The 27,023-nt window shown below is 40.8% G+C and overlaps 1 protein-coding gene across 5 annotated transcripts in view; it reads right to left on the reverse strand.

Moving 5' to 3' along the window:
* The window catches only part of oxr1a (oxidation resistance 1a), a 157,115-nt gene that overhangs the window by 86,191 nt on the left and 43,901 nt on the right, over window positions 1-27,023 (reverse strand). For 3 of the 5 annotated variants that reach the window (XM_035164307.2, XM_035164305.2, XM_035164302.2), the window contains exons 1-2: window positions 24,690-24,823; window positions 4,047-4,234 (exon numbers count right to left, since the gene is read on the reverse strand). In XM_035164307.2, the coding sequence (XP_035020198.1) occupies window positions 4,047-4,234; window positions 24,690-24,715 (214 nt within the window). In that variant the 5' untranslated portion in view covers window positions 24,716-24,823. Of the gene's footprint in view, window positions 1-4,046; window positions 4,235-24,689; window positions 24,825-27,023 lie in introns of those variants that run through there. The other 2 variants (XM_035164306.2, XM_035164303.2) reach the window with 2 other exon arrangements.

A 27,023-nucleotide genomic window follows, 5' to 3' on the forward strand; every position in this document is an offset into this window, starting at 1 on the left:
AAATGAGTTCACTCTCACCTGCTGTGACAGCTCAAACGCAGCACTTCCCTCTTCCATCTCCTCTCTTTCTTTCACGTTTCCTGCCATCTTTGCTTTGCTGACATCAGCTCAAACGATGGCGACTCTCATCGAGGGCATGTTAAGATTGGACTGCTCTTCATTTCGAGTTTCAAAGACAGTTCGATGAGTATGAAAACGTAGCACACGTAATGTGAGAACACCATCAACATATCAATCAGCGCCTCTCCTCAGAGGGGAGGAGTGTGGCTGGTGCTGGTTCTGGAAGGAGGCTCATCGGTCGGGTTATTAAAATGTCGGCAGTGATCGTTCTATGTGTTTCTAATGACTGGTCTGTCTGATGCCTGGCAGACAGCACAGCATGCTGCCTGCCACATTATTACTATCCCATTAGAATAAATTAGCATGATCAGCACCAGTAGGAGCAGCCTGGCCTGAGTATATAACAACACCGCAGGGCTCTGCTTACAGGGACCATCTAGAGATGTGAACTAGAGACACGGGACAGTCACCAATCACTGTCTCATTATGTGATAGAGCAACATGAATGACTGACAGATGCAGCATTATGTATGTGGTATATGGGGAATTGAATGCGGTGGCCAACAATAACTATAGCAAATGCTATGACTCATGCTTTAGTAGCTTGTTACATAGTGGACGTAAAAGCAAAATAAGGGACAACCACATCTGATTTAATGGCTGAATGACTGTGACCTCTGACCATGTGCTTTCCAAAAAAGAGCCTTTAGTTGCCATTGAGGAAAGTGGGTGATAAGAGCCAGTCCACTTGTCGAGCAAAGCTTTTAACCCACAATTTCCTTCATTGATTATCGCAGAACGAACTGATATGTATGACTGCAGATCGATCCACTCTCTGGTCAATATCTGGCCTGAGGAGTAGAGTCGATACATGATGACTCTGTAGGAAGCTCATCAGAGTGTGACACCAGCAAACACACAGGAGGAATGATGGACCTTCAACCACTCCTGACTTCATGACCCGCATGGCATGAGGCACCCCAACACAGGCCTCACCAAGGTTTAGAGCCACTACGGCGATTTGCCTGATTGATCACAGACTCTATGCTCAAGGTCTTCCTGGGAAATTCAAATTTACCCAAAGCTCAACCATCAAATGGAAAATAAGATGATCGATCAGCATAAACTCAGCTGAGACTTTAAGCCTTGTTCACACCACATGATATTTAGCCCGATTTTTAGCCAATGAGCTTTGGAAGTCACAGACAATCGGAGCCAAACTCCAACTAGAATTCTAGCAAGCTAAATATCTAGACAAATCGGCGACAACTACAGGCCATCCGAGTGCAGAATGAGCTGACGGTAATAAAGGTACATGTAGTGGTGAGATGCCACCTTTTGCATATTGCTTTTATGCAAAGTTCTATACGAAGGAATTGACCATGGTAACATAAACGCACGGAAGCACATGCAGGAAATTTCACTGAACAATCACAGGTAATAGTTCAAACAGAAGTGTGTTTTGTTTCTGTGTCTGATTTCTAATTAAAAAGTGAGTTAATGAAATACAAGGCCTTCTATATTACAGTACATGATGTCTATTTATGTCCCATTCATACCTCTTCATCATTTTTAATGACATGAGGTTGAAGTGCAGGCTCATAATTGGTTATTTTTTTCATAAGCTCTCTGTGACACAAGGTAAATACACATCATGCTCAGTAAAGTTGATTCGCTGTCAAGCGGCAGAATTTAATTTCCCCATGTAAGTGTGGAATGTCACACTTTTCAAGTCAGACTCAGTATTTTGCCAAAGGTCACACCGCCATGTAAAATGGAAGAGTCAGGGATCAAACCATCGACATTCTGAGTATGTGTCGAGCTGCTCTTACTCCTGAGTCAGAGATCAATGATTGATAATGCTAACTGATCACTCAAATCTAGACTGTACTGCATAGTTTACTGTAAAGTCCTTGTCCACAAGCACAAAATGTGCTTGTGGACATGGACACACACAGACACACACACTAATGTGGAGAAAATTATTGATTACTAAACACAGTAATAAATCAATGTTTTCTCCTCAGCCAGGTGAAGAAAATAAGTGGAAGACAAACACCATGATATCATGAGGGACACTGACTGAAATGTGTTGGCTTTCCTGACTCTCTTTTGGCATTTCTTTTCTTTTTTATAGCTCTGAGCTTTATTATTCTTTGATTGCACCCTCTCATTTTCTTTCTCATTACTGAACCTTTCCACATTTTCAAATCTCAATCAATCTCAGTCGTAATCATCCAGTTTCTATATCGCACTATTTAAAATGTGAACCAGTTAACCTCCTTTAAGTCATTTACATTCGATTTATTACACCAGCTAAAACTCTTCTTTGTTCCTCAAAATTACATTTTCTAAAGGTTTGTCATGAAAAACTTCCCTCATGGCCTTAAAATGACTTAAATGTAACTCTCCACCTTCCTTCCTCATTTCCTGACTGTGATCTATGAATCTGCTACTGTAGCCTGCCCCTGCTCCCTGTGCCCCCATCCTCACAGCTCACCTCTAGTTGAAGAGACTTTTACTGTACCCTATCCACAAGTTGAAAGGATTGGTTACTTATGTATCGACATCACCAACCCTGGCTGTCTGAATCCATTCTGGGGTTTTTCAGACATTTGTTTACTGCGGTGTTAAGGTGGGAACACTCAAAACATGTCTTATTATTATCATAACATATCCCCAAAAGGATATCATTCTTGTGGTGAACTTTCCATACCCAGGATATCTGCTCCACTACATCAAATACCAAACTATAAATGGCTTGTGCATATTTATGCCTTGAGAGTCAGCTGCACAAGTGTGCCTTTTTTGAAAACCTAATTTTTCTACTGGGAAATAATAAATGAAACATAACTGATTCCACTTGTAAAAGTTTATAAAAACGTTTGTATTAACAGTCTTAAAAGCAAAAAATCTGGAGAAATAAAACCAGCAGCAGCAGCAACATCATTATATTTGGAATAAATATGACTGTGTTAATGAATGCATGTCAATAGATTATATTAATTATCTTAGAATAAATAAGAGGTCAGAATACAGCTACAAGAAGCAAAGATTTGCAACAAAGACAAAAGAAAAGAGTCAAGAATATAGATCATTACCTAAGCAGCGTTTTAAAGTCCCGTTTGTTTTCATTTGACACACTTCCCTCTTTCTAACCTTGACCTGAGCAGCTTGCTAACTGGATCACATCAGTGGAGTGAACAGAGATGTTTGTAATTAGTTTATCTCAAACTCATTTCATCATCTGTTGGAAGTCAGCTCCCTGAAGTGTACTTACTCTCACAATATACAAGCCACCCTCCAACACCGGACTGGACCTGCAGCCGAAAGCAGGAGTCAGCACAGGTTTAAATCTCATCCAAGTCAACTAATTGCAGTTTAAACTTGCTGGAGAGTGTAATAAATGCAGATCAAAATCTAATTCAACTTTCCAGTAAATAGTAGTTTGTGGATATTTTGACACGGTGTATTTGGTACTTTCCTGCATTACAAGTTTACCTTTGAATTGGGACAAATATCCTTTTGTAGAGAACTGTCTGTTTCAAACAGGGTCCAACTGATAATATTAGTCAAGATGAGCTTATGTTTGCCAATTTACAGCTAGAACTTTTCTTTTACATAATAAACAATGCAGAAAATATCAGCATTTACATTTTTAAATGTATTTTCTTAATTCAGGTTCTATATATTTGGTTGTATTTGTTTCATCTTTTTATCTATAGCATTTTATTTCATTTAAAGTTTATGGTTAAACTTTAAAATATCAAGCCTCAAATAAGTTTATTTTTCATTAGCTTCTGATAACATTTTAGGAATCATTGCTTTGAATTATTGGCATCGCATTAACCCTCAAACATCCATATCAGCGGGTTCTAGTTTGAAATAAAGGAGCAAAAGTTTATTTTAAAATGAATTTGAAATAAATAAATACATTTTATTTCATCAAACAGATGGATCAGAACCCTGACCCTGGTGTCACTTACCTATGGTGTAGCCTCTCTTCAGCTCCCCACACCGGGGGCTGCGGCGCTGGGAGTTAGTGGTGTTATTTTCCTGCACGGCGAGGACGGCGGCAACAGGTGGTGCAGCCTTGTTGAGGGGCGAGGCTGGCACCAGAGTCGGGGAGAATCCTTGACTGGCAATATCCACCGACTGAGACTTCTTCTTCAGTCTGCAGGGAGGACAAACAGACCACAGAATAAGAACACGTCATGGTTATGTTCATAAGATGGAAAAACTCCTTTATGTGTCAATGGGAAATGTTGCATGACCTCCCCTGTTCACAGGCCAGTGAATCAAAGCACATTTGCATCTGAGGTTGTCGTTGTCAAGGTGATGTGTCACCGAACTGTAATTGTGCAAGACAATTTTTGCAGCAGCAAGGAAGCTGGTAGAACGAATCAATAGGCCAATCCTATCCTTGTTAAGGGTGAATTTATTAGCATCACTCTGCGCAGCCCGTGCACAAACTGGCACTGCTCTTCTGTTCAAAAACAGGATGAAGCGGGGCGATACTGGAGGAGGACAGCAGGCGTCCAGAGTTACAATAGCTGTTTTCAGACATGACCTGCAAGTAAAATCCAGAGAACTGGCAACAGAGTTTACCCAGAGATTGCCTTTCACACATACACAACACAACGGGAGGTTTTGTGCCCAGCCATGTTCACAACAGCATCAAATCCTCCGCATTATTCAGGCAGGAGGTGGAGCATTTTTGTGTGAGTCGCATTTGAGAAGCGTCATCAACCACCCTCACTCACGGGGAATCCAGTGTTCCCACATTGACTTCGCCTGGATTCCCTACAGACTTTCTACTTGGAGGTCAGGCGGATAAAGTCCATAGAAACTGCGGAGCGTCTCACTCATGCACCTCCTATGGAGAAAATACGGAGGAACTTAAGAGTCCAGTGAATGTCTGAAAGCAGATAATGACCTCCGCTGGACACAAACATGTCACTGAGCAATTACCTGAGGAACAAATACTGGAGCACATGTATAGACGTCTGTGGTGGGATTTTTTTCCTTTGTATGTGTCTTAGCGAGACATACGATTGGTGCGGAAAGCAGTTTCACAAGATTTAAAGTCAAATAGTCAGATACTGATTTTGATACAATTGTGGATTTTTCGTTTTTGCAGCAATGGCCAGCATATGCATTCACAAATTTGTTTTCTTTGTTAGTGATTGTCATTCACGTTGGATTCAAATGATACAAAATTGCACAAAGGTTTAGGATAATCTACATTTACATAGACACCAATATTCATCAAAAGTTACTGGTTGGCAGTGTTGGATCAAATCAAATTGACCAACAACAACAACTCAAAGCAAATTAAAGTGAGGGTTAGGATTAGCAAAAGTAAAAAATGGGTTTACTGGGCTAATCTGAGCAGGTAGTCCCATAACTCTCAGTTGTAGGTATATATATATATATATATATATATATATATACTCATGCCTAAACATGTTCAGGGTTAAAATGCACACAGATACACTAACACAGTGACACACATGACATTATAACACAAAGTACAAAAAAACTAAATCAAGATCATACTTTGGCACTCCAGTAAAATTTTAGGAATGAAAGAAGTGAGAAATGGCTCTTGAAATGTTATCTATCTATAGTTTGAAAAAGTCCTGAAACAGCAGTACAAGATTCCCAGCACTCCGCTCCCTCGCACACACTTTCAATCATTCCAGCAAAACTGCTGAAGCGAACAGAATCTTTCTGGCCATTTCACCCAAGTGCCCATCCCCTGATGGTCCAAAGCAGCACACATGACATAGTGTCTAAATGGCTAATGAAAATGCATAATCTCTATGGAAATGCTGTCCATCACTATGTGTGTATGGGTCTGTGTGTGCATGATTGTGTGTGCTTTCCAAATCGAAAAACACCCACACGGCCTGGGGAAGGAGACAAACAGAGCAGGCTGAGCTATGCATTAACACCAGCGGAAATTAAGTTATACTTCCCAAAAGTGTTACGCAAAGTCTATTCAGCGCACACACACACACACACACACACACACACACACACACACACACACACACACACACACACACACACACACACACACACACACACACACACACACACACACACACACACACACACACACACACACACACACGTTTTTAGGCCACTAAATCAAAACAATAAATGCAATTTTCTTCTGTTTTATTGTTATTGATTTGTCTCTTTCTTAATGAATTTAATCTTTTCCTTACAGTAAAAGACGTATTAACAAAGATAAAGAGGAGCAGACAAAGTTAGCTGCATGGATGTGACAGGTTGCATTACTGACTATTTTAAGGAAGCTGTTTGTTTGGATGGAACATAATGAGGTTGCAGAATGAGTAAGAAGCAGAGACCTGCTGCTAATGGCTGAGGAGGACCAGGGAGACACAGACGGAGAGACAGAGACAGAGTGTCTCAACCTATGTGAAGTCCATCTCAACTCCCTCAGGAGTAAGTTCTAATTACTGCCTCATCAGTAGAGAAGGAGCCCCTCTCCTTGCTCCGTTTCGCTGAGTTACAAGGCCAACGGTATCAAAACAGTGTGTGTGTGTGTGTGAGCTTTCAGACATGAACTGAAATACTCCTGAAATTATCGACAGGGGCTGTATGCGAGAAAGCAAATAACAGAGGCCTCTAATAATCTCTGGCGTTTTTCCTGCCACCCCCCCTAGTAAAAACTCTGGGTAATGTCCGAGCCAAGTGACAGCAGGAGACAATGCAGAGGATTCAACGCGAGTGAGGGGGCCGTTCATGACATTTCCAACATGCGACAGTCGCAACACCTAAAAAGAAAGACACAAATCTCTGAGGATGAGAAAGGTGTCATACACATAGACGACACCAGTGAAGATGTCAATTGGAAAGATGAGATTCGAGAGCTGTTGGTGATAAGGTCCAAAGCCGATGTTGTTGTGCTGTCAACAAAAACATGTGATTTCCGCAGTGCAATTAATACCCTGCCTCAAGCATAATGGCCTGCCTGAATGCTGAGATTTGTCTGTTGTAAACACTTCTGACTACCTCAAGTCTTACTCTGCTTCAAGCAGACATGGTGAGGTGTTGAGAAGACAGAGGAAGCATGCAGAGGGTGAAATCATTTCCTGGCTGATGGTAATGTAAATGGTTTAATGTATCCTCTCTTCACCGAGAGCTTCTGTCTTTAAACTGCGTGGCCCACTTTATATTGAGGACGTTTACGACGCAAGAAATGATGGAATCACTCAAATCTCCAAGCCAGAAAAAGGTCTTGTTGAGAAATGGCAGAAGGATCAAGAGGCTTTTCCTCCCACACCACTGAGGAGCTCGCTCCTTGCAATGCCGTTGGTTTAACATGAGTGTTTTTTTGTTTTTTTCCTGGGTAAATTGGCTTTGTACTGAGCGGTGATTGTACCATTCTCCTTCTGCACTGCAAGGAAAGAGCTCATGAGCACCAGAGAGGAAAGAGAGGCGCACATTGAAAAAGCCACCACCTCGAACAGATTCCTATCTGTGGGCAAATGCTTCAAAAGACGAATAGAGGGAGGGGAAAATGAAGGCAAACAGACACAGAGGCTTTTTGTTTTCTACCCTACTGTTGTGATCTGACCTGGGCCAGCAGGCAGCGGTATATTAGCAGCCCTGCCAAACTGGCATGACTAAGATTATCCGACTCTACAGGGATCCACGTGGTTTGGCAAAGGATGCATAAACAACAGAAAATTTGGGGCTAAGTCAAAACATGCTTATCGCTCCCATACTAAGAGGGATTAGACCTAGGAAAAAGAGGGCTGCATTCGCTCTGCCTTCCATTCCTCCTGTTCGCTTCACTTCCTGCTTCTTGCCTCGCAGCAATGCCATAACACATTTTTTCAGGGAATCAGAGTTTACATATAGCAGCAGATAAGGTGCTGTGCTCTATAAAGCCCATAGGGGATGGCTGGTTTGACATCATGCTCTGTTACAGTACTGGCAGCACAATGACCTGTCTGACAGTAATGATGCCTTAGAGTCCTAATACTATGAGTGCTGCTTATGTAACTGTGAGAGACAGTGAAGGGAAAAAAACATATCACATTTATTTTTTTATTGCATAATTCAATAAAAACAAGGGGGTAATGGAATGAGCCACATTTGTGCTCAAGTTCTCTTCAGGTGAAGAAATGTAAGACATCAAAGACCAAAATAAAGATGTTCAAGGATCCCATGTCTTTATTGAGTTGTTACAAAGTATTCAAGGTGGGCAGATGATTTAACCTTCGTAGATCGGTGACACACACGTAGAAGACGCAGACAAAGATGTCAAGAGAGGTTGTGGTGATAAGAGAAGACACTGGTGAAGACACGTGATCTACGCAACAAAGTTAATACGTCACTTCCTGCCTCTGCCTGCTGCACCCGGCTGATCTGTCTCGCCTGAATAATGCGTACGATTTGTCGCTGTTGTGAATGCGTCTGTGCCGGAAACCCTCCCTGCTTGTTGCACGTGTGAAAGGTAAACTCTGTAGCCAATTCTCCGGATTCTACATGGAGGTCATGTCTGAAAACAGCTTATGTTTAATGTGACAGGTGTCGCTCATAGCGACAAACCCGCAGAGAGTTCCCCCTCAGCTCTATGTTGTTTTAACATCTTATAGATAAGAGCTTTGGTTTTATGGCCCACAGCTTTAATGTTTGGTTCAGTCTCACCGCTCCCAACAACCTAATTCTGGTTGCACCAGCTTTATTCAGCAAAAACAAATCTCAGATGTTCCAAATGCTTACACGACCTGCATGGTATGAAACATCAGACACCATTCAACATGGTGGTGCATTTAGGAGCTAACATGCCAGTTACATCCTGCAGGAGTTACCAGAGACCAAAAAGGGAAAAGGGGAATAAAGCACAAGACAAATAGTAGAAACTGTTTCAATTCTGTACCCGAAACAACAAACAGCTAAGTCTCTATGATGTTTTTTTAAGAAAATATCCATGTCTTTTGTAACCGATGCTCTTTCACCGATTGGTATGCTGATACCATACCTTAAGTCCAATATCAAGATGTAACTGAAACCGTCATAATGTTCTTTGAGGAATATCAAGACACATTAAATGTCGAAATAAAAGCAGCCATTATCTCAATTTCAATTATTTTCAAATGTCTGAGCACCAAAAGCGAATTAAAGTTACTCTGCATAAGCCACTATCCACTTAGTTTGACAGCCTTGGTAAATTACTTATGAATTATAAAAACTAATATGGAATTTTGCAAACCTCATCACAGGAAACTCAAATGAGGACTCTGTGCATACGAGAACATGTCTTCTAATTCTGAGGAAAGAATCTCAAGAGTATCTGCTAATCATCTCTGATAAACATCCACCAAACCTGTATCAATTACAATTTGAAATGGATTACGAGGATTTCACTTCCTGCAGTCTCAGAGGCAGGCAATCATAGCAAAACAATTGGACAACTGTGGTCTGTCTTAAGCCTAATAAGAATCAGTCAGTGGCTGACAAGGCCGTCAGCCTGAAACTGTGCTCCACACACACACACACACACACACACACACACACACACACACACACACACACACACACACACACACACACACACACACACACACACACACACACACACACACACACACACACACACACACACACACACTAACAAGGTAACAATAACCTGTGGCCATGCATGTTAATGAGGCCCTCTGTTTCATCCGGAAGCCTAATGAAATACGTCTGGACCTGGCCGCTCTCTGCTCTGCTGTCGGACACCTCTGCATAATGATTATGCTCATCCTTGCTAAATGCCAGAGCAGCAATTCTGTGTCAAAAGGTTATTTGGCAGTTTTGACCAATGAGGCTTTAAATTTAGGCTGCTTCTGTATCAAAGTGGCGAGAGTAGCAGCTAAAGGCCAGTCACAAAGCAGATAAAAGTCAAATGATCTGAAAAGTGATAACCTGTACTTCATTATTTATTCATGTGTCCTGGATTCTGTTCAGAATGGACTTTTTATTGGCAAAAAAAAAACTTGTTAGTCATCTGGAGATTGAATGCTCTACTTGAAATCACCTGTTAAGTGCCAGACCTTGAGCCTAAGCTGAAGAACCCCCTCCTGTGTCTTTTATTATGTAGGAAATGTATTTGTGGGGAAGTAGATGTGATAGATGGGAGACGCAGCTGAGTTTGATGCAACTTTTCACATATACACAGCTCCGATTCAGCAAATTCTTATTTTTTCCTTTTTTAAAATTCTTTGAGAACGATAACAATGTCTTTGATCTTGTTCCCCACCTGCCAGGGCAAGGAGGCAGTTTTTGCATACTAAGTATTTTTTATACAACAATAATATTTCTATTCTTACAATGGAGTTGAACAACTGCTGGGCTCTATTTCACAAGAAAGGAAAGATCCAACACAAGTTTTAAAAAGGATTACAAAAAGTATGTATAGGAGATCTTTTTCATGGGACTCTTCTAGGGGCCCTGACCCCTACAGGTTGGGAACAAGTGGAAATACTGGATATATCCTGTTTATATATATATATAGGATACATATATACATATATAGTATATGAATAAATATAGCACTAGCACTAATACCTCTACATCTACAGACTACAATAACAACATGCTAATATCATTATATTGGTATTATACAAAAACTAGAGGGGCGCTCTGAGTGCACACGTCTGTGGTGGCCTGACATATTCTATTTGTCCTACAACAGTCTCATAATGAACCAAAACATGTTTTACACTTTTCATAGTAACTGCTCCATTGCTGCATTTTATAACTGTGTGCATGCAGCACTATTTGAAGCCATCAATAAAATTGTTACCATCCAAACAGACAGACCTCATTTCAATTTCAGTTGTGAATGTATCTGCGAGTTGCATGAAATGCAATTCTCTCAGAACAAGTGATAACAATTTTGAATTTGCCCCTTTATTCAGGTCCACCCTGAATAAAGGTCTTTCCTAACCAATACTGCTTCCTTCAAGAAACTTTAGTTGCAATCTGTATTAGTTGAGTGTGATCTAACTGACAGACAAACAAACTCTGAGGAGGTTATTAACTATAATGACTGTTGAAATAGTAAGAATCGGTCACAGTGGCCATTTCTCTTCAGAACTAGTCCTAACACTCTCGATACTTGAAGACCATTTTGTGACATACAATACTACAGACCAGAAACTGTGTTAAAATGTTGCCTGCCTGGCTGTGGGTTTAATAATAAAAAATAAAAAAAACTGTTTGCACACTTGAATGAAAACAGTACCAGATGAAGACACCAGTACCCATAATGCCTCAGCAGCCAACCAGGCCTGGAGCTGCATCAAATGATTTCTCCATCACTTAGCAGCACCTGCCAACAATGTTGAACAGCTCCATTTTGATCGAAAAGCAGTCCATCCATCAGCAGTTCAGCTCATAAGCACACAGCTGGGGGAACGGCTGCTATTCCTTTTCTAAAACGTATCAATATCACACAGAAACAGCCCTCAGCCATGGCCTTTTGCTTGACTTACAGAGGAATTATCTTACTTGACACAAGGCGGTGAGGGGAAAGGGGGAAAACTGCTTCATTATGTGCCTGGCTCTGATTCCAGGCAGGGAATGTTTTTCCCCTTCACTTTCTGGCTCTCTGTGTATCACTCAAGCAGCAAATACAGACACATACAGAAAAAAACATGCACACTTGCTCTCTTTGTCCCTATCTTGGCAACAAACACAAACACACATTGTCAGACTCAGCCCCTCAATCACACACAGCCTTCAGCATTTGATTCAGTGAGTATCTGTGGGGCCTTGGGACTGTTACTGCAGTCTTTCACTGCCCTCTTCCTCCTCTTCCTCCACCTCCTCCACCTCCTCCCTCTCCTCCTCCTCCTCCTCCTCGTTGCTAGTCTCATTCCTGCTCTCTTGCTCTGATTCGCCGAGTGCTGGTGACAATCAGCGACATGATTGGTCAGAAGCAGAGGTAGTGGATGCAACGTCATGCCACGGTGGCTTGTGGTGGTGCAGAAATCAGAGAAGTGCTCTGAGTATTGGCAGTTTTCAGCAGCATGTGGAGTATCATGTTAGATCATTACAGAACAGGGGGGGCAGCCAAGACACCAGAGATGAAAAGGAGAGTTTTAATTACCACTTATTTGCTTCCCACGTTGCATCCAATTTGCTAGAAAGAATAACGTGCACAGATCTCTCTCATCAACAAATGTGCATTTGTGGAAATTGTCAAGTAATGTTTCCCACAACAGCTGCTGCAATTAATTTAAAACCAGAGAATAGCAAGTATGTTACAATGGAGATGGATAAGATTGAAAGATAATGTATTGAAAGGTTTTAAGTAGAGCTGAAACAATTAAAATTCTGCCTCGAAGCTTCGTTTAATCTATATACTGCCGGCGAAAGTCTGTAGACGGCCAAGAGTGCAGACGATTGCCTGCGAAAACTCACACATTACGTTGCCAGTCATTGATTTCACCATAATTTCTTGTTCTTTGTTTCCCTGTGCATTACAAAGGAACAAGATGACAGAAAGCATCGTTTAGAATGCAACCGATATTTACCCCATAATGTTCATTTTTTGGTGCTGCCTTCAGGTGCTGTTGAAAAACCAATACACTTAGCAGAGTACAAGCAAGCTAAAGTCTCCCTGTGTACCCAGTTTGCCCATTTACTACAGCATAGTGGGCTGTTTACTGTTTTTTTATTGATTACAACTGTATAATTAAAAATAATTTTTGTGTTTAATTGCAGCTTCCTTTTGTCCCGATATGCCTGGACTTATCACCTGTATGTTGATCGGTGGAGAGGGAAATAACGCTTTTGGGGAAATCTCTGCAAACAAGTGATGAATATATTTTTAGAGACACTGAAATTACGGCTAACTGGCTGTTTGGGTTCAGTGGTCAAAACTCTGTAAATGATTCAAGCTCACCTCATTTTCATTCTGAAAGTTATGTGATATTTATTTGCACAAAATAAACATTTATCATTACCCATGTACAATCAATATGTTGGTCTATACTTAAGTTAATTAAAATGTCTTAAAGCTATAACTGGAAGTGTAAAAATGTATTTCACCAATAACTTTTTTAGTTATTTAATTTAGACATTTACTATTCACTGTAATATATAATAAGACATTACATAACAATTGATCTCAATCTCATGTGTGTGTGTTAAATACAATCCTGGAGTCACGATAATTATCTAGCTAGCTAGCTTAAAGAAAAGCAGGTAGCATGCTCTATTTAGCATAATGTACACCTTCCCACAGCTTTAAGGATATTCTATTTAAACAATGCAACTTGTTTTGTTTAATCCATAAATAAAAAGAAATGTAAAAAGAAACAATTGTCAAATTTGAGCTGTTTCTCACTACCTTCCACTGTAAAACTACTTCCTTGGCTTAATACACTCTGATACAGAGGACTTATGTAAATCATCAAATAGAAATACATTTTTCTCCAAAAGAAAGCAAATTGTTGATCTATTCAAGCTAGGGTTAGTAATCCTAGGAAAGCTAGCTAGAGCAGGCTACATTTTGCAGCCGATACATCCCACCCTCTCCCATCAGCCCCAAAACACATGAACGTGAGATCCGATATCTGCTAGAGGCCGACTTTTCCGTGACTCGCTCGCTAACTTCTGGCTATTGTTTCTGCTTCATTGGAGTATGTCATGGTCAGTTCATTCGGTCCAAATTAAATGATTGCAATCAATCAATCAAATTTCATTTGTATAGCCCATATTCACAAATCACAATTTGTCTCATAGTTGACAATAATCGACAATTTTTTTGGGACGTTTTAATTAAAGTCGGGCCACAGAAACCGGCATTTCTCATTTCCAGATGACTATTTATTGATGGCCATCAGGATGTGAACAACAAACTAGATTTTTTAAAAACGCTCTAGAGACATATTACTAACACTATACCTTTCTTTGTTTCTTTGGGTTGAAAAGCTCAGAGATTGTAAATTACATCATATTTTATGTATCAACAACATGGATAAGAAGAATGGGTGGGTGCATCTTTCTTTTCATGTTCTATTGTCTGCTTTGTTTATTCTGACTAATTAGTCTTGTTAATGGAGAGACTTTGTGACCAGTGTGGGCAGAGGGTTCAGTGATTCATGGTGCTGTGATTGATGCTGCATTTTGGGAAAAAGAAAAATCAATGGAAAAGTTAACAAAAGCATTCTACTCTTCCTTTCTGCTCTGCATTTGTCTGAAAGACAGATAAACAAGTACTGCCAGCAATACAAACATCCCATGTGAACCAGAGCAGAGGCGGGGAAGGCATGCTCATTTATTGAAGCACAAACTTTTATTGGCTGCCCACTCTAATTAGCACAAAAAGCCCCTGTACCAGACCACATCCATCTCATCCCCCCCGTGTCCTTGAAACAACAAAGAGTGACCCCACTCTCTGTCTTTGTGGACAGACTCAGGCTCTACTCATGAAGGGCGCTTGCGTAAGTCAACTTAACCATCGATAATACAGACAGCATTAATGTGAAGACCTCAGAATCTTATTTATACTTTTGAAATGGTTAATGCTTGGATATAAAGATAATAATTTGATAATTTGAGATAACTAATAATTTGTGTAATAAAGACAATGTGTGTAATAAGTGTAATAACTCTTATACATTATGCATTTGATTGGGGTATTTTGTGAGATTTTTAGGCTTCAACCGTAGCCATATAAGCATACTTTGAAAACGTTTTAAACTACTACTTTTTGGTCAGCCACAAATGTTTTGTAATCTGGATTATTTCCCCCAACATGAACACAGTGTTCAAATGTTTAACTATTCTTTGCACCATCCAATGGGGTTACAATACACAATTGTTTAAATGTAAGGGCAGTGGGTCAAACCTTACACAGTTGGGGTGAAATCATTCATTCATTCATAGAACAAATTTGTTTATGTGCTTTGAGGTTTGTATCAGATCAAAAGCCTTCTTTTCACAGTACAAGAACAGTGGATCTTTCCTCTTACATTAGACCTGCATTAGGATTACAGGTCTCTTGGTGGCCTGTCGGAACAGGAGGTACTGCTTGTTGCAGAATGCGCACTGTATTGAAACGTGTTGTTTGAAAAGAAACTCTCAAAGTTCCTAGCATTTATACAGTTCATGATCTACAGTACCACCCTGACCTCTGCCTGTAGGCGAACTCTCCACAGCCATTAGATTCATTCACTAATTGTATCCAGCGTTTTGTCAGCCACGGCTGTCACTTGCACATCTGTCCGTTGCAGGATAGAAAGCGATACCTGGTTGCAGGCACCACCATCTGTTACCACTGGAGTTGCTGGCACCAGCTGATCAGGGGACACAAAGTCTGGATGTGGTAAAGGGGATATGTTTGTTTTGGGTCAACTATAAATCAGTATTTGGATTTATGGCAGAAGTCTTAATGTTCTTTGGTTTAAGTCTTCTGTGCAGCAGCTGCACTTGGGCCTAACACACAGAGCAGTGAAAGCTGCAGAAAGAAGACGATAATATAATAATAAACGTTATTGTATAGCACCTTTTATAGAAGAAATGCAGCTCAAAAAGCTTTCCATACAATAAGATGCGTCAGTAAATGTGTGGCTTTGGTTATCTGGAGTGACCAACCCCCTCCCTTCAGAATACTCACTTGGCATGCTGACCAGATCAAGCTGGTCAACCTGATGCCCTCCTGCAGCAGGCAGCTCTGGCAGCACTTGGCACATTATGTGGATCACTGAAATTCAGTCAGCATGCACATTAGCTTACTCTACTGTGATACAATTAAAGTGATGTGAAAATGCAAAGGGAAAAGCAAGCCGTGTTGTCTTTTTTTTTTTATAAATCTAATTTGGTAATCTCCTAAGCCATGTCATGCATTATCCATATTTTCAACAAATCAATATGTTTGATTTATTTAAAATGAAAAAAAAATGTAAATTCTAAAAGTAAAATACAAGAGGTTCTGGCAGGTACTTATCCTTTAGGTCAGAGAGGATGTAAGAGGGCAGAGCGCGTGTCAGAGGCCAGATCTACATCTCACAGAACAAGAAGGGAGGACAAGGGTGTTAGAAGAGATGGTAAAAGAAAGAATAGCTCCTAAATGGAAAGTGACAGTTGAGATGGACATGGCAAATGAAGACAGAGCCTCAAGGACGTCTCAGCTGTCAATCACATCGAACTGACTCTCACACCAAATCATTACAGAAGAGCCAAAGCTCACTCCTCTGACTCAGGATCCAACTGCATGGGATGCTTTCTAGTTATATTAGGTCATTATCAAAGTTATATATACAACGTATTCACTGCCAATATGCTGGTCACACTAGCACCAGCATCAAGGACCAAAACGCCACCCAACTTCCGTTTTTTCAGCAAGGCTTTGCAAAGCACAATGAAAGCAGCCTATAAACACACCACCAGATGCACAACTGGGTGAAGTTACCCTGGGTTTAGTTTGGTTTCAAAGTGAAAGGGATCAATGAAAACATGTACATTTTTCAAAGATACAGCATCTAAAAGCTTTGAAGAATATGGCGCTTGTAAGTGGCCTTTTCTAATCTACAAGCCTCGCCACCCTGAATGAATTATGTAACTGGCTGTAACATCCCTGGAAAAAAATATTGCCTCATTAAAAGCTGATGATGTAAATGGCCAGAATATATACACCTCATTTATAAATGTGTGTTGCATTCGCCCACTCAGAAATGTAATCTATATCTACGTTAACACATCAGCCGCCTTGAAGCCCATGGGCACGACTGTCACAATCTCACTGACAAAGTTGTCACTCATCATTGATTTGGACTCCTGCCAGGTTTCTTTGCTGCATGATTGTGATGATACAGGAGAGAATCTACCTGTATTTAAAAAAAAAACACATTTTGCGATTTTAGGTAGTGTTATTGTGTTATTTTATTTATTGGTGAAAGTTACTGTTGAAATCACAGAGATCAGAGTGCTATGGAAGTTCTCATCAAGGTAAGTATTGATCTGTAATAACCTTTTTGAGTTAAACGTCATTTTCCAAACATGAAAAATAGGAGCTCAATCTCTACTAGCTTTTCAAACTTTAACTACATCTGAAGGTCAAGATTAAAATGCAATGGTCAAAATGCAACAGGACATTTGTTTATCTTAAGCAGACAGTGTTAAAATGTACTTTCACTGTAATCTATTGATTTGCTGCTCAGCAAACTGACAGAGGGCGGTTGGTTCTGTGCTTTCCGTGGGGTTCAGTGGACTGCCCTCTTCCACCTTGGGTTGGAAAACAGGGTTTTTTGTGACAGTTTCCTCACCTACAACAAGCTACCTGACTCCTCCGGTTTGGTTTGGAAAATGTGGCCTGAAATGCGCTCAAATATAAAATATCGGCTTTTCTCTATTGTGCATTCCGTGTCTGGCTATAGACTCTTTGTTTTATTGGATCTGAGAGTGTCACAAAGCACAGTGGTCCAAACCACATGTGCGAGAGAACTTGCTGAGTAACGAGATATACTTGCGCTTTCCCCAGCACAGTGAAATCTACAGTACCATCCTAGCTGGTTTACTTGATTTAAACGGGTGAAACATTTAAGCTGTTTTCAGACATGAACTCCAGACATTTTCTATCTGCCTTTTACATATGAAGAACGCAGCAGGAGATTGTCCTGTACAGATGCGTTCACAACAACATGTTCAGAACATTTTGTCTAGGGGTGGTGCCTGAGTAGATCATACAGGGGGAAGGACATGATGTACAAATTTTGTTGTGGCTTTTTGTTTACAGCACATCTAGTTGGCATCGACTCTCATCGCCAAAAGCTCTCAAATCTCGTTGTCTTCTCAAGTTGACATTTTGACTGACGTCATCTTCTTTTCAACCAATCACTCGCTGTGCATTTTTCCTGACATTTTCTTACTGTATTATAACTCAGACATTTTCTAGACATTTCACAAAGGGGCTTGCAGGAAAAATTCCAGAAAATGTCAAGAGCAACTTGCGATCTCACATACAGCCCCTCTGGAAAACCTCAGTTAAATGTTCGGTGATCAGTAAATGTCTGAAAACAGCTTTAGTCTGACTCTTCCTATAAGTAACTAAATACATCTATTCCAGTGCCGCAACAACACAAATTAACATGTTGCATGTTAATATGCAACATGAAAAAAAAAATCACAGCAAAGCCACAGTGGATGAATGAAGGACACTCGCGAGTCATATATAAGTAGCATAGTCACACCTGACCAAATGACACTACAGGCCTTCATGTGACTTACAGTGTGATGTAGAGTAAACTGAGAGGGAGAAACGAAGATGACTGATTTCTCCCATCGGGCAGCACTTAGTGTACAGCCTGTCCTTTTGCTCCAGCAGCCAACTAATACCACGAAGGCAGCTACACTTGATATTCCCTGCACAGCTCAGCTCAAATGGGACATCTGTTGGCTTCCTGCAGCTCAGCCTCCATAAACCCACCTCCCTCACAATAAGGTATCTTATGAGGAATATGGATGAACTGCCCAGCTGCTTGGTTGTTAATCAGCAAAACAAACAAAATCTTTTTCGGATAATATTTTGCTGCACTTTTAGATATTTATTCAAGAAAACCTGCTTACTATATGCAGATACATAGGGATTTCAGGACAACAAGAGCCAGAGCTACAAATCGATCAATACCCTTGTGTATCGGAGTGTCTGCTGCCCTAATGCTGCAACAAACATGCACATCTGGTGCTTCAGGAGGTCGAGAGATGCTGCTGAAAGGTTTATCAAGTTCAACAACCTGTAATCTACTCCTCTGCTTCTGGGGAAATCAAATTGCTCCTCCTTATGTCAGTTGCTGTGCTGAAGATGACTCCGGCTGAAGATGTCACTCTTTCAAAAGAACAATTATCACCGTGGTGGACAGGGTTCTTGAGGAGAGAGATAAACCATTCACATTCAAAGCCTGATGATTGCTAAAAAGGACAGTGTTTGAACGACTTGCAGAAAGAAAAGGGCCTCACTCTCCCAACGTCTCTCTTTTAACCTCACTTTTCTCTGGTAACTGCTATCCACGTCACTTATCTGCAATCAGAAACCAAAACAAAGCAAATACAGCAAAAATGCAACCAAACATCCTCGACAGAAGATAATTAATAATACGCCACTTTTACTATTATTATAGTAAAATAAACTAGAGTCCAGATGAATGCAAAAAAATGCTGGGAACTCTTGAGGCTTCAGAGCGACTGCAGATATGCAAACACATTTATAAATTGTGTTGACATTTCCCTGACTAGTGGAACAATCCTACTCTCCAGGTGCATTTACTGCAGTGCCCAGCCATTAATGCTGGCCTTTACGTAGAGGCTTAGCTGTTTTAGCTCCCAAGCCAACAGTAAACACTGAAACCATGTGGGTGACCTGCTTGACGGATTAGTGATGGTTAGTGCGCACACACACACTTTTACACAGGCCTTTATTTTACGTATGTGCCACAAATCCATAGGATTGAGACTCTAAATATGGCTGAGAATAGTCATTATCAGCTCTGCATTATCCTCACTAATACATTCCATTGAAAACAACTGCTGGGTATTTTTAGCCTCGAATGGGACACTAGATGCTGATAGATGCTGCAGAACACTGGGCATAAGCTGTGGATGCAATTTTGTAAGGACTGACTGCAAATGGCTGCGTTTTACAATCGTTTTCATTAGGAGACTTCTTAAATACCTGCACCATCTATTAGACACTTGGTGCATTATTATCTGATTATCTTGAGCAGCTTTTAGACATGCACTGAACTCCGGATAATTGCCAGAAATTATCCGGAGGGGCTGTAAATGAGAATCCAAATGTCTGAGTCATTTGCTTTGGACAATCGCTGAGGTATCACAGTGAGCAAGTGGTCATGTGGATGACGTGTCTTATATGCAAAGAACCGTAACTGACAAAAACAAAAAACGGGATACATAAACATCTCAGGATGAAAAAGAAGGGTAAACATAAATACAAGCACATGTAGTCTAATACAGTGCATAACAAGTGTGACAGATATAAGTTTTATAAAGCATTTTGTAAAACGTGTTGTAGTAAGTCAAGCGTGGCCATTCAGTCTTGACCTTGGAAACGGTAGCTGACATAGAGATCACCTGTAAAGGGACGTTCTCGCTCGTTATACAACTAGTTCTGCAGCTTCATTAGGAGAATCAGTAGAAACTACATTTTCCATTTTTTAAAAACATCTATTTTCACTATTTGTGGATTTGGGATTTGTATTTTGGGTTAGGATTAGGGTATGTTTTTGAAGTAAAGTAAATCATGAAGTGGTGAGGTTTACAGGTTATGGTTCAAATGACCAGTCGGAGGTTCTTGTCAGAGCAGTGGGATGTTTACATGTTTGTATTTGTGTGCGTGACAGTGACTCTGGCAGCTGTGACATGGTTTTACAGCCTTTTGCGCTGAATAAGACGTCAAAAGGCGTGATGACGCACAAGTTTGAGTCCTCGTGAATTAAACAATGAGTCGAGTCTTTCTCCTTCGCTGGATGATGCTGATGGCCGCTGGTTGCAGCAGCAGCAGTGTGTTCATGTGGAAGGCTGCAGCCACATTACAACACACATGTTTTTGTACCCCTAACTTAAAAAAACCCACAGTAAGCCTCTGGCCTGTCTTTGCTTTGTCCTTGTCATGCTGACTCTGCCTCCCTCCTTTCCTTCCCCTCCTTTACTCCCAACCCTACCCCACCAAGTGAGCGCCAGTCGGCCCCATCTAGCTTTTTAGATGCAGGGAGAGGAGCATGGCGGAATGGAGCCTCAGCATCCCTCCATTCCCTCACATTTCTCGCTGTCTCTCTCTCCCCCAGGAGCATCTTCTGCACCACTGCTCTGCCACCAATAATTTATCAGTGAAAATCTCCGGCAAACTTCCTAACCAAACAAGTGCACTGACTTCTGCTCCTCAACACAAAGTCGCACACGCACACGCACCCACACACACACACACACACCTAGACCTCCTCAGACACAGCCCCCCTCCCTGAGTTGCTGTCTACCACACTGAACTATGCTGTATTGATATTTGCTCAATGACATAGATGGAAACAGACAGAGTCTGCCTCACTTTGTGTTTGACCTAATAGCTGCTGACATAAATAAGTTTTCTCATTCCGCTCCCTCGAAAATGCAAGTGCAGATATGTCTGTTTAATGATGAGTGGCTAATGAGTTTATCCACTACGTGCTTCGCATCTGTTTTGTTTACCTCACTCCAATGTGAAGCCCCTCAGGGAATGTGCACGTGAACACCAACACAATCAGCCCCGTCAAAACCAACTGAGTAAACAGATCTCATGCTCCTGTGTAATGTGTTAATTTACAGTGGTAGTTAATTTTTTGGGAATATTCTACTCGCTTTTCAAATAAAATAAGAAACTCCTACAAAAAAACAGAGGCTCCTCTGGTGCCATGGATCTTTGGTTTGTCTAAGGTAGCTGTCTGTGAAAAATCATGGTGTTAAATAACTCGGAGAAAAGTAAATTCGTCAATGAGGCTTTTCTTCTAAGTTCAACTATAACTTAATATAAAATTTGATGTTCATATTTTATTACCCTCCGTGGGCTGCAGCTTAGAGGCTGAGGAAAGACAATAGTATGGAAGATTAAGGACCACACTAAAAAGTATGCATGCACAGATCCATCTTTTCCTCCTAAGACCAATTCCAGTACATGAACTCGGCATATCAATAGATCAAATCCATAGTACTGTTTTGGTATCTGGCGTAAGTGAATTTTATTACAATGACAAACAAACTATTCAATGCAGATATTTGGCATTGCAGATTCCTGATCTGCTTACTAATGTTAGAATTGGCAAGTTAGTGATAGTTAACTGCATTTCTTAAACCTTCATTTTACATAACCCCAGTAGCTGCATATTTGTCAGAGCTTAATGTCTTTGGATGGGTCTACAGAGCTGACTACCCTCACATGCAGCACGTTGTTGCCCTGCAGCTAAATGTTAATCACAACCGACAGACAACAGTGCAGCTGCCACATGTGACTTTCAAGGTGTGACCCCCCCCTGTCGTGTGTGTGTGTATGTGCGTAAAGTCAAAGTGATGTGAGACGCAGTTCCCTATTACTTAATGTGTAATAATCAGCATACACAACACAGTCGCTGCAGTATTCAACTTCCTTTCTGTTCAATAAAACATGCAATACATTCAACCATCAACTGTTCCCTTAGCCCTGTATATAAATACTGTACTAAACCAAATACAGTGCATGTAAAGAGCCAACAGCATCTCTCACCCTTCTAGGTGAAGCCCAGTCTCATCAATCACTTTACTCCTTAGGAACAGATGGTGCCATTCGTTCAAATGGTGCAGGAGCGAGACACACTGCTGGCTGTGTGTGTGTGTGTGTGTGTGTGTGTGTGCAGATGCATGAGTCATGTTAACGGACACGCTCATCTGAAAAGATCTACAGTGGGATTTACTGTTTATGATCCCTGCGGACTTTACATATGCTGGCATTGACATAACATACAGCATTAATGCTGCTTATGTGATCGCTGTCCAGCTTCATATGAATATTAATCAGACCCAGGAGTGTCAGTTGTCAGTCAGTTGAGTGGTTGTAGATTCCTTTCACTTGCCATGTTCACCCTGCAGTTGGAAAGTGTCCTGAATTCTTTTTTTCTTTTCTCTAGTATGTGTCACAGATTTGCCTTGACATTTGTGCTAAATCGCATATTTATACATATATACACACACATACTGTATATGACCCATGGCCATGCAACTGATGTCTGCCAAGTGATGTGGTTTTCTTTTTACTTTGCATGGGAAAGCATGTGTCACATCTATTTGTGTATTTGACTACAGTATATGGAATATAACATCATGTGAGGAACAGTGAAGATGCTATTTTAATTAGCATTAACAGATCACTGTATAATTCTAAAGTGACACCTAACCACATTCCCTCTTCCGTCTATTTGGGTCACCGGGTTCCTGCTTACATGCAACAAATCCACTTTTTCTGATCAAGGTGGATTAAAGGTAAAGTGGTGAAGATTAGAAACACATCCTCGACTGCTCATTTTACTTGCTCCAACAAGGTCTGTGTCAACCAAGGTATCACAAAGAGCTGCTTAACCATCCAGGCACTAGGCCCAAAACAAAACATTAAGACCAAGATCCAATAAGGTGGCATTAATAAGGACTGAAATGGAGATGCACACTTTGCCCCAGGTAAGGTTTGCATTTAAAGAACATTGCAGATTCATTTAAAGCAGTAATTGTACAGGGTTCAGAACGCTTCAGACAAACTCGGTCATACGTGTCTTCAGCCATGTTTAAAATCTCAAGGTGCACACTGATGGCCAGTTTTGCAGTCAAAAAGTGTTTCACATGCTTTTAGATGTTCCGAACTTTAATTTTGTCTGAATCATACTAATATATTGATGCATCGCTAATGTTAAAGGGCACCAATAACACTCTTTTTTTATTATTCAATCACTTCATTTGCTTCTGATATTTGTTATCCTTGTCTTGGGATTTCATGTTGGACATTTTGCTTAATGCCGCACTTATTTTGAAAAGTTAAAAACCATTATCACATGGATGACAAATGATGGTTCTTGTTTTGAATCATACAGCAAAAATGAATAAGATCATTTAACTTGTGTTGTGCAGTGTAGACAAGCTTGTAATATGGTTAAACTTTCTTATCTCTGTTATAATGAAATATTGCACTCAGAGCAATATATGCATACACTGTCATCTGCAGTGTCTACTCTGGTTATTGACCCATTGTTTCTTCTGATCACTGTGGAAAAGTTAAAATAGTGTGGGGTCTTTATTCTCTCTTGCTGGGGAGGCTGCAATGAAGTTTTTCGTTAAACCAGACCGTCCTGATTTTTCCCGATCATAAGACAACAGAGAGATTCTTTTTTAAAATGGATGATGCGTCTGTGAAAAGCTGGTGTGCAAAGTGACACACACACACACATACTCGCCCCACTTCAGAGGGCTTGTCATTGCAGTCTAATGACGACTGTACCATCTGGTGTCAAAAACCAGAGGGCTACTTTCAAGTGGCCCTTTAAGATTCTAATGCCAGTGCTGGAAAAACGACCTACTGCTTGATGAATGCGTTCAGACCCATCCCTGATACACCAAGTGTTTCCTCCACAATCCCACTAAGCCTTTCAAATCTCTCCTTCCTACTCTCTGGGGAGGAAATGCCAGTGTTGTTGACAACGTCTTTCCATTTGCTGGTCTTCCTTTTAAACATGCAAAGATTAATTAATTAAAAGTGGTTCCCAAACAGCAGCAATAACAATTTGAGTTTTGTTTAAAAGCAGAAAATTCTTGGAAAATTAAGTTATTAATTAAGGAATGCACTTAAAACAAAAGAAGCTCTCAACAGAACATTACATTGATTTATTTAATAAAGAACCTAATACAACAAATCGGTCTCTCCACTATTGACACTGGAGCAAAATGTGTCCTCACGCTGTAGCTCTCATAATGCCTTCTCTTCCTTCAAAACAAACCTCAATTTAAAAAGAAGCTACTTTTTACACACCATTACGCAAAAAAGATTACTTATGGGTAAAAAGGAGACAGTGAAAAGAGCTGGTACGTACCCAGATGGTTTCAGAAAAGGTTCCATTGACTCTTGTGCAGAGGAGATAATGGAATCGATCCCTCAAACTGCTTAACTTAAGCGTAGGAAAAGACCTGTCATGTGACCATGTCCTCATTAGGGAGGGGGCACTGTGCTAATTTATTTACCCAATATAACCTACACAAGCAGGGACTCACAGACAGGAGGTTAGAGCTCGCCAAGCCGATTTGAGTGTGTTACTGATGCCTGAGCCAAGACCTCAGGGCTTGGGAGGAAGAGGAGGTGTGTACGTGCAGGGGGGTACAGTAGATAGAGGGATGACAGAGGAAAAGATTGAGATGGACAGGACGGAGAGGAAAGGAATGGGGAAGCTGTCAAAGCTAGCAAGACAGAGACAGAGAGCCGGTAATGCAGAAGCAGCAAAGAGAAGGAACAAAAAGATGAAAAAGAGCCAGGCTGGGTGCTGGGAGGATGGGTGTGTGTTATGTGCCGTGTTATGCCTGGTCGTCACCGTGTATCCCGGGTGGCCGGACTCTAGGGGCGTGTCACCTGGTTCTGTTCCAGGTGGTAAAAGCATAAGGGCTCCTGGTGGCGGAGATGTGTCACACTCAGCCATCTGGTGATGACTCACTGTCGCCTGCTCCTGTTTGCTCCGACTGGGCACAAGATTGCAGGCCATCAATGTGTGTGTGTGTGTGTGTGTGTGTGTGTGTGTGTGTGTGTGTGTGTGTGTGTGTGTGTGTGTGTGTGTGTGTGTGTGTGTGTGTGTGTGTGTGTGTGTCTTCAATGCATTAGCACCCTATTTTATGTGATGGCTACTCAGCAGAAACATAATCAGTAGAAGCTGAAAGTATCTGGAGTCCATCTGTGATATGGTGATGAGAGGTACTGAGCCTCTAAAATAAAAGTCCTATCAAACAACAAGGCGTGTGTATCACCTGAAGGCATCATGAGTGTAGCATTACATATCCTGTCCAAGTAGATATAAACAGAGGCTTAAAACATGTTATTCATTAAAAGGTCACAGAGAAAAGTGCAAAGACAGAAATGCACATATCACACACAGCCACACATGGCTTCAAATGTGCTGCAAATAAAATGCAAGAAGTATGCAAGAGACTGAGGGCACTGCTCGCAGTAATCTCTCCAGTACTGTGCATGCCTGATGGGGGCATGCATGCTGCCTCCTAGATAGATGCAGCCAACTAACAGACCTGCTCCTGTGTGACAGCTCCCCACCTCCAGGCCACAGCTGACCCAAATCTGTCTTTTTTTTTGTCCTCTGCTTTACCCACAATTCCACATCAGATGCTGGGACAGTGGACGCTGCACTTTCTCAAATCCCACTACCATTGCTCATAAAATCATCATGCTGAGGAGACGAGTTTAGCTGCCATACTTCTACTGCCCCCTATCCACCAACACGAAGCCTTACTTCACTTGACAGACAATTACTATTGCTCTAAAAACAGGAGGGATTTATTTTCCAAATTTAGATTTCAGGATTGATAGGAGTTTGTATATTACTATAACAATATTCAGCTATACCAAAAATTACACCCCTACTATAATCTTTTGCCTGCATCCTCAGTCCTTTTGTTGCTCTTACAATCATAACATTAGTATGCTTGTAGAAATAGCACAAGCAGATTTGTTTCAAGTTCTATTATCAAAAAGTCATTTAAAAGTCCAAACACATTAAGTGAATTTCAAGTGAAATAACGGGAAAGTGAGAATATTCAATCTGCTTACATAATAAAAAAATGTCGCAAGAACTGTATAGAACTAAGTGTCTGTATCTTGAAAAAGGAAAAAAATAGGTCAGATTTAAAAACTAAGATGTCGGTTAGAAAACATTTGCATTAGTAATTGAAATCATGCATTTTGGCCTTGTTATAAAAAAGTTAAACTTTAGGGGTTAATTATAAACAGTAATTAAAGTATTACTGTCACATTTTACATGTAAAACACCTTGGAAAATAAATACTTTTCCTTGGCTGCACCTTTTTCCTAAAATTTTAAAATGGCGAGAGCTGTAAGTGATATTCTTTGCATCCTATAGCTAAAATATTGTACAGCTTTTCATTGGCCAATCAGCCTCTTCTCGCAGCAGACATTTTGACATCACGTCTAAAAAGCATATTAGCCTTCACAGTGCTCTACACTGTGACACAGCATGTACAGTTACAGCACATGAAACTGAAGCAGCTCAATTGAATTCAGTCTTTTGTGAAACAGGCCTGTAGGTGAAGAGTCATTAAAACTGCCTAGCTGTGAAAAAGCTGAAGTGAGCATCACACACAGACAGCGATACCCAACCACTTGAAATGCAGCTTTCATGTGACAGAATGAT

This window comes from Hippoglossus stenolepis, chromosome 8 (assembly GCF_022539355.2).
Source record: "Hippoglossus stenolepis isolate QCI-W04-F060 chromosome 8, HSTE1.2, whole genome shotgun sequence".
In the NCBI taxonomy this organism is placed as follows: Eukaryota; Metazoa; Chordata; class Actinopteri; order Pleuronectiformes; family Pleuronectidae; genus Hippoglossus; species Hippoglossus stenolepis.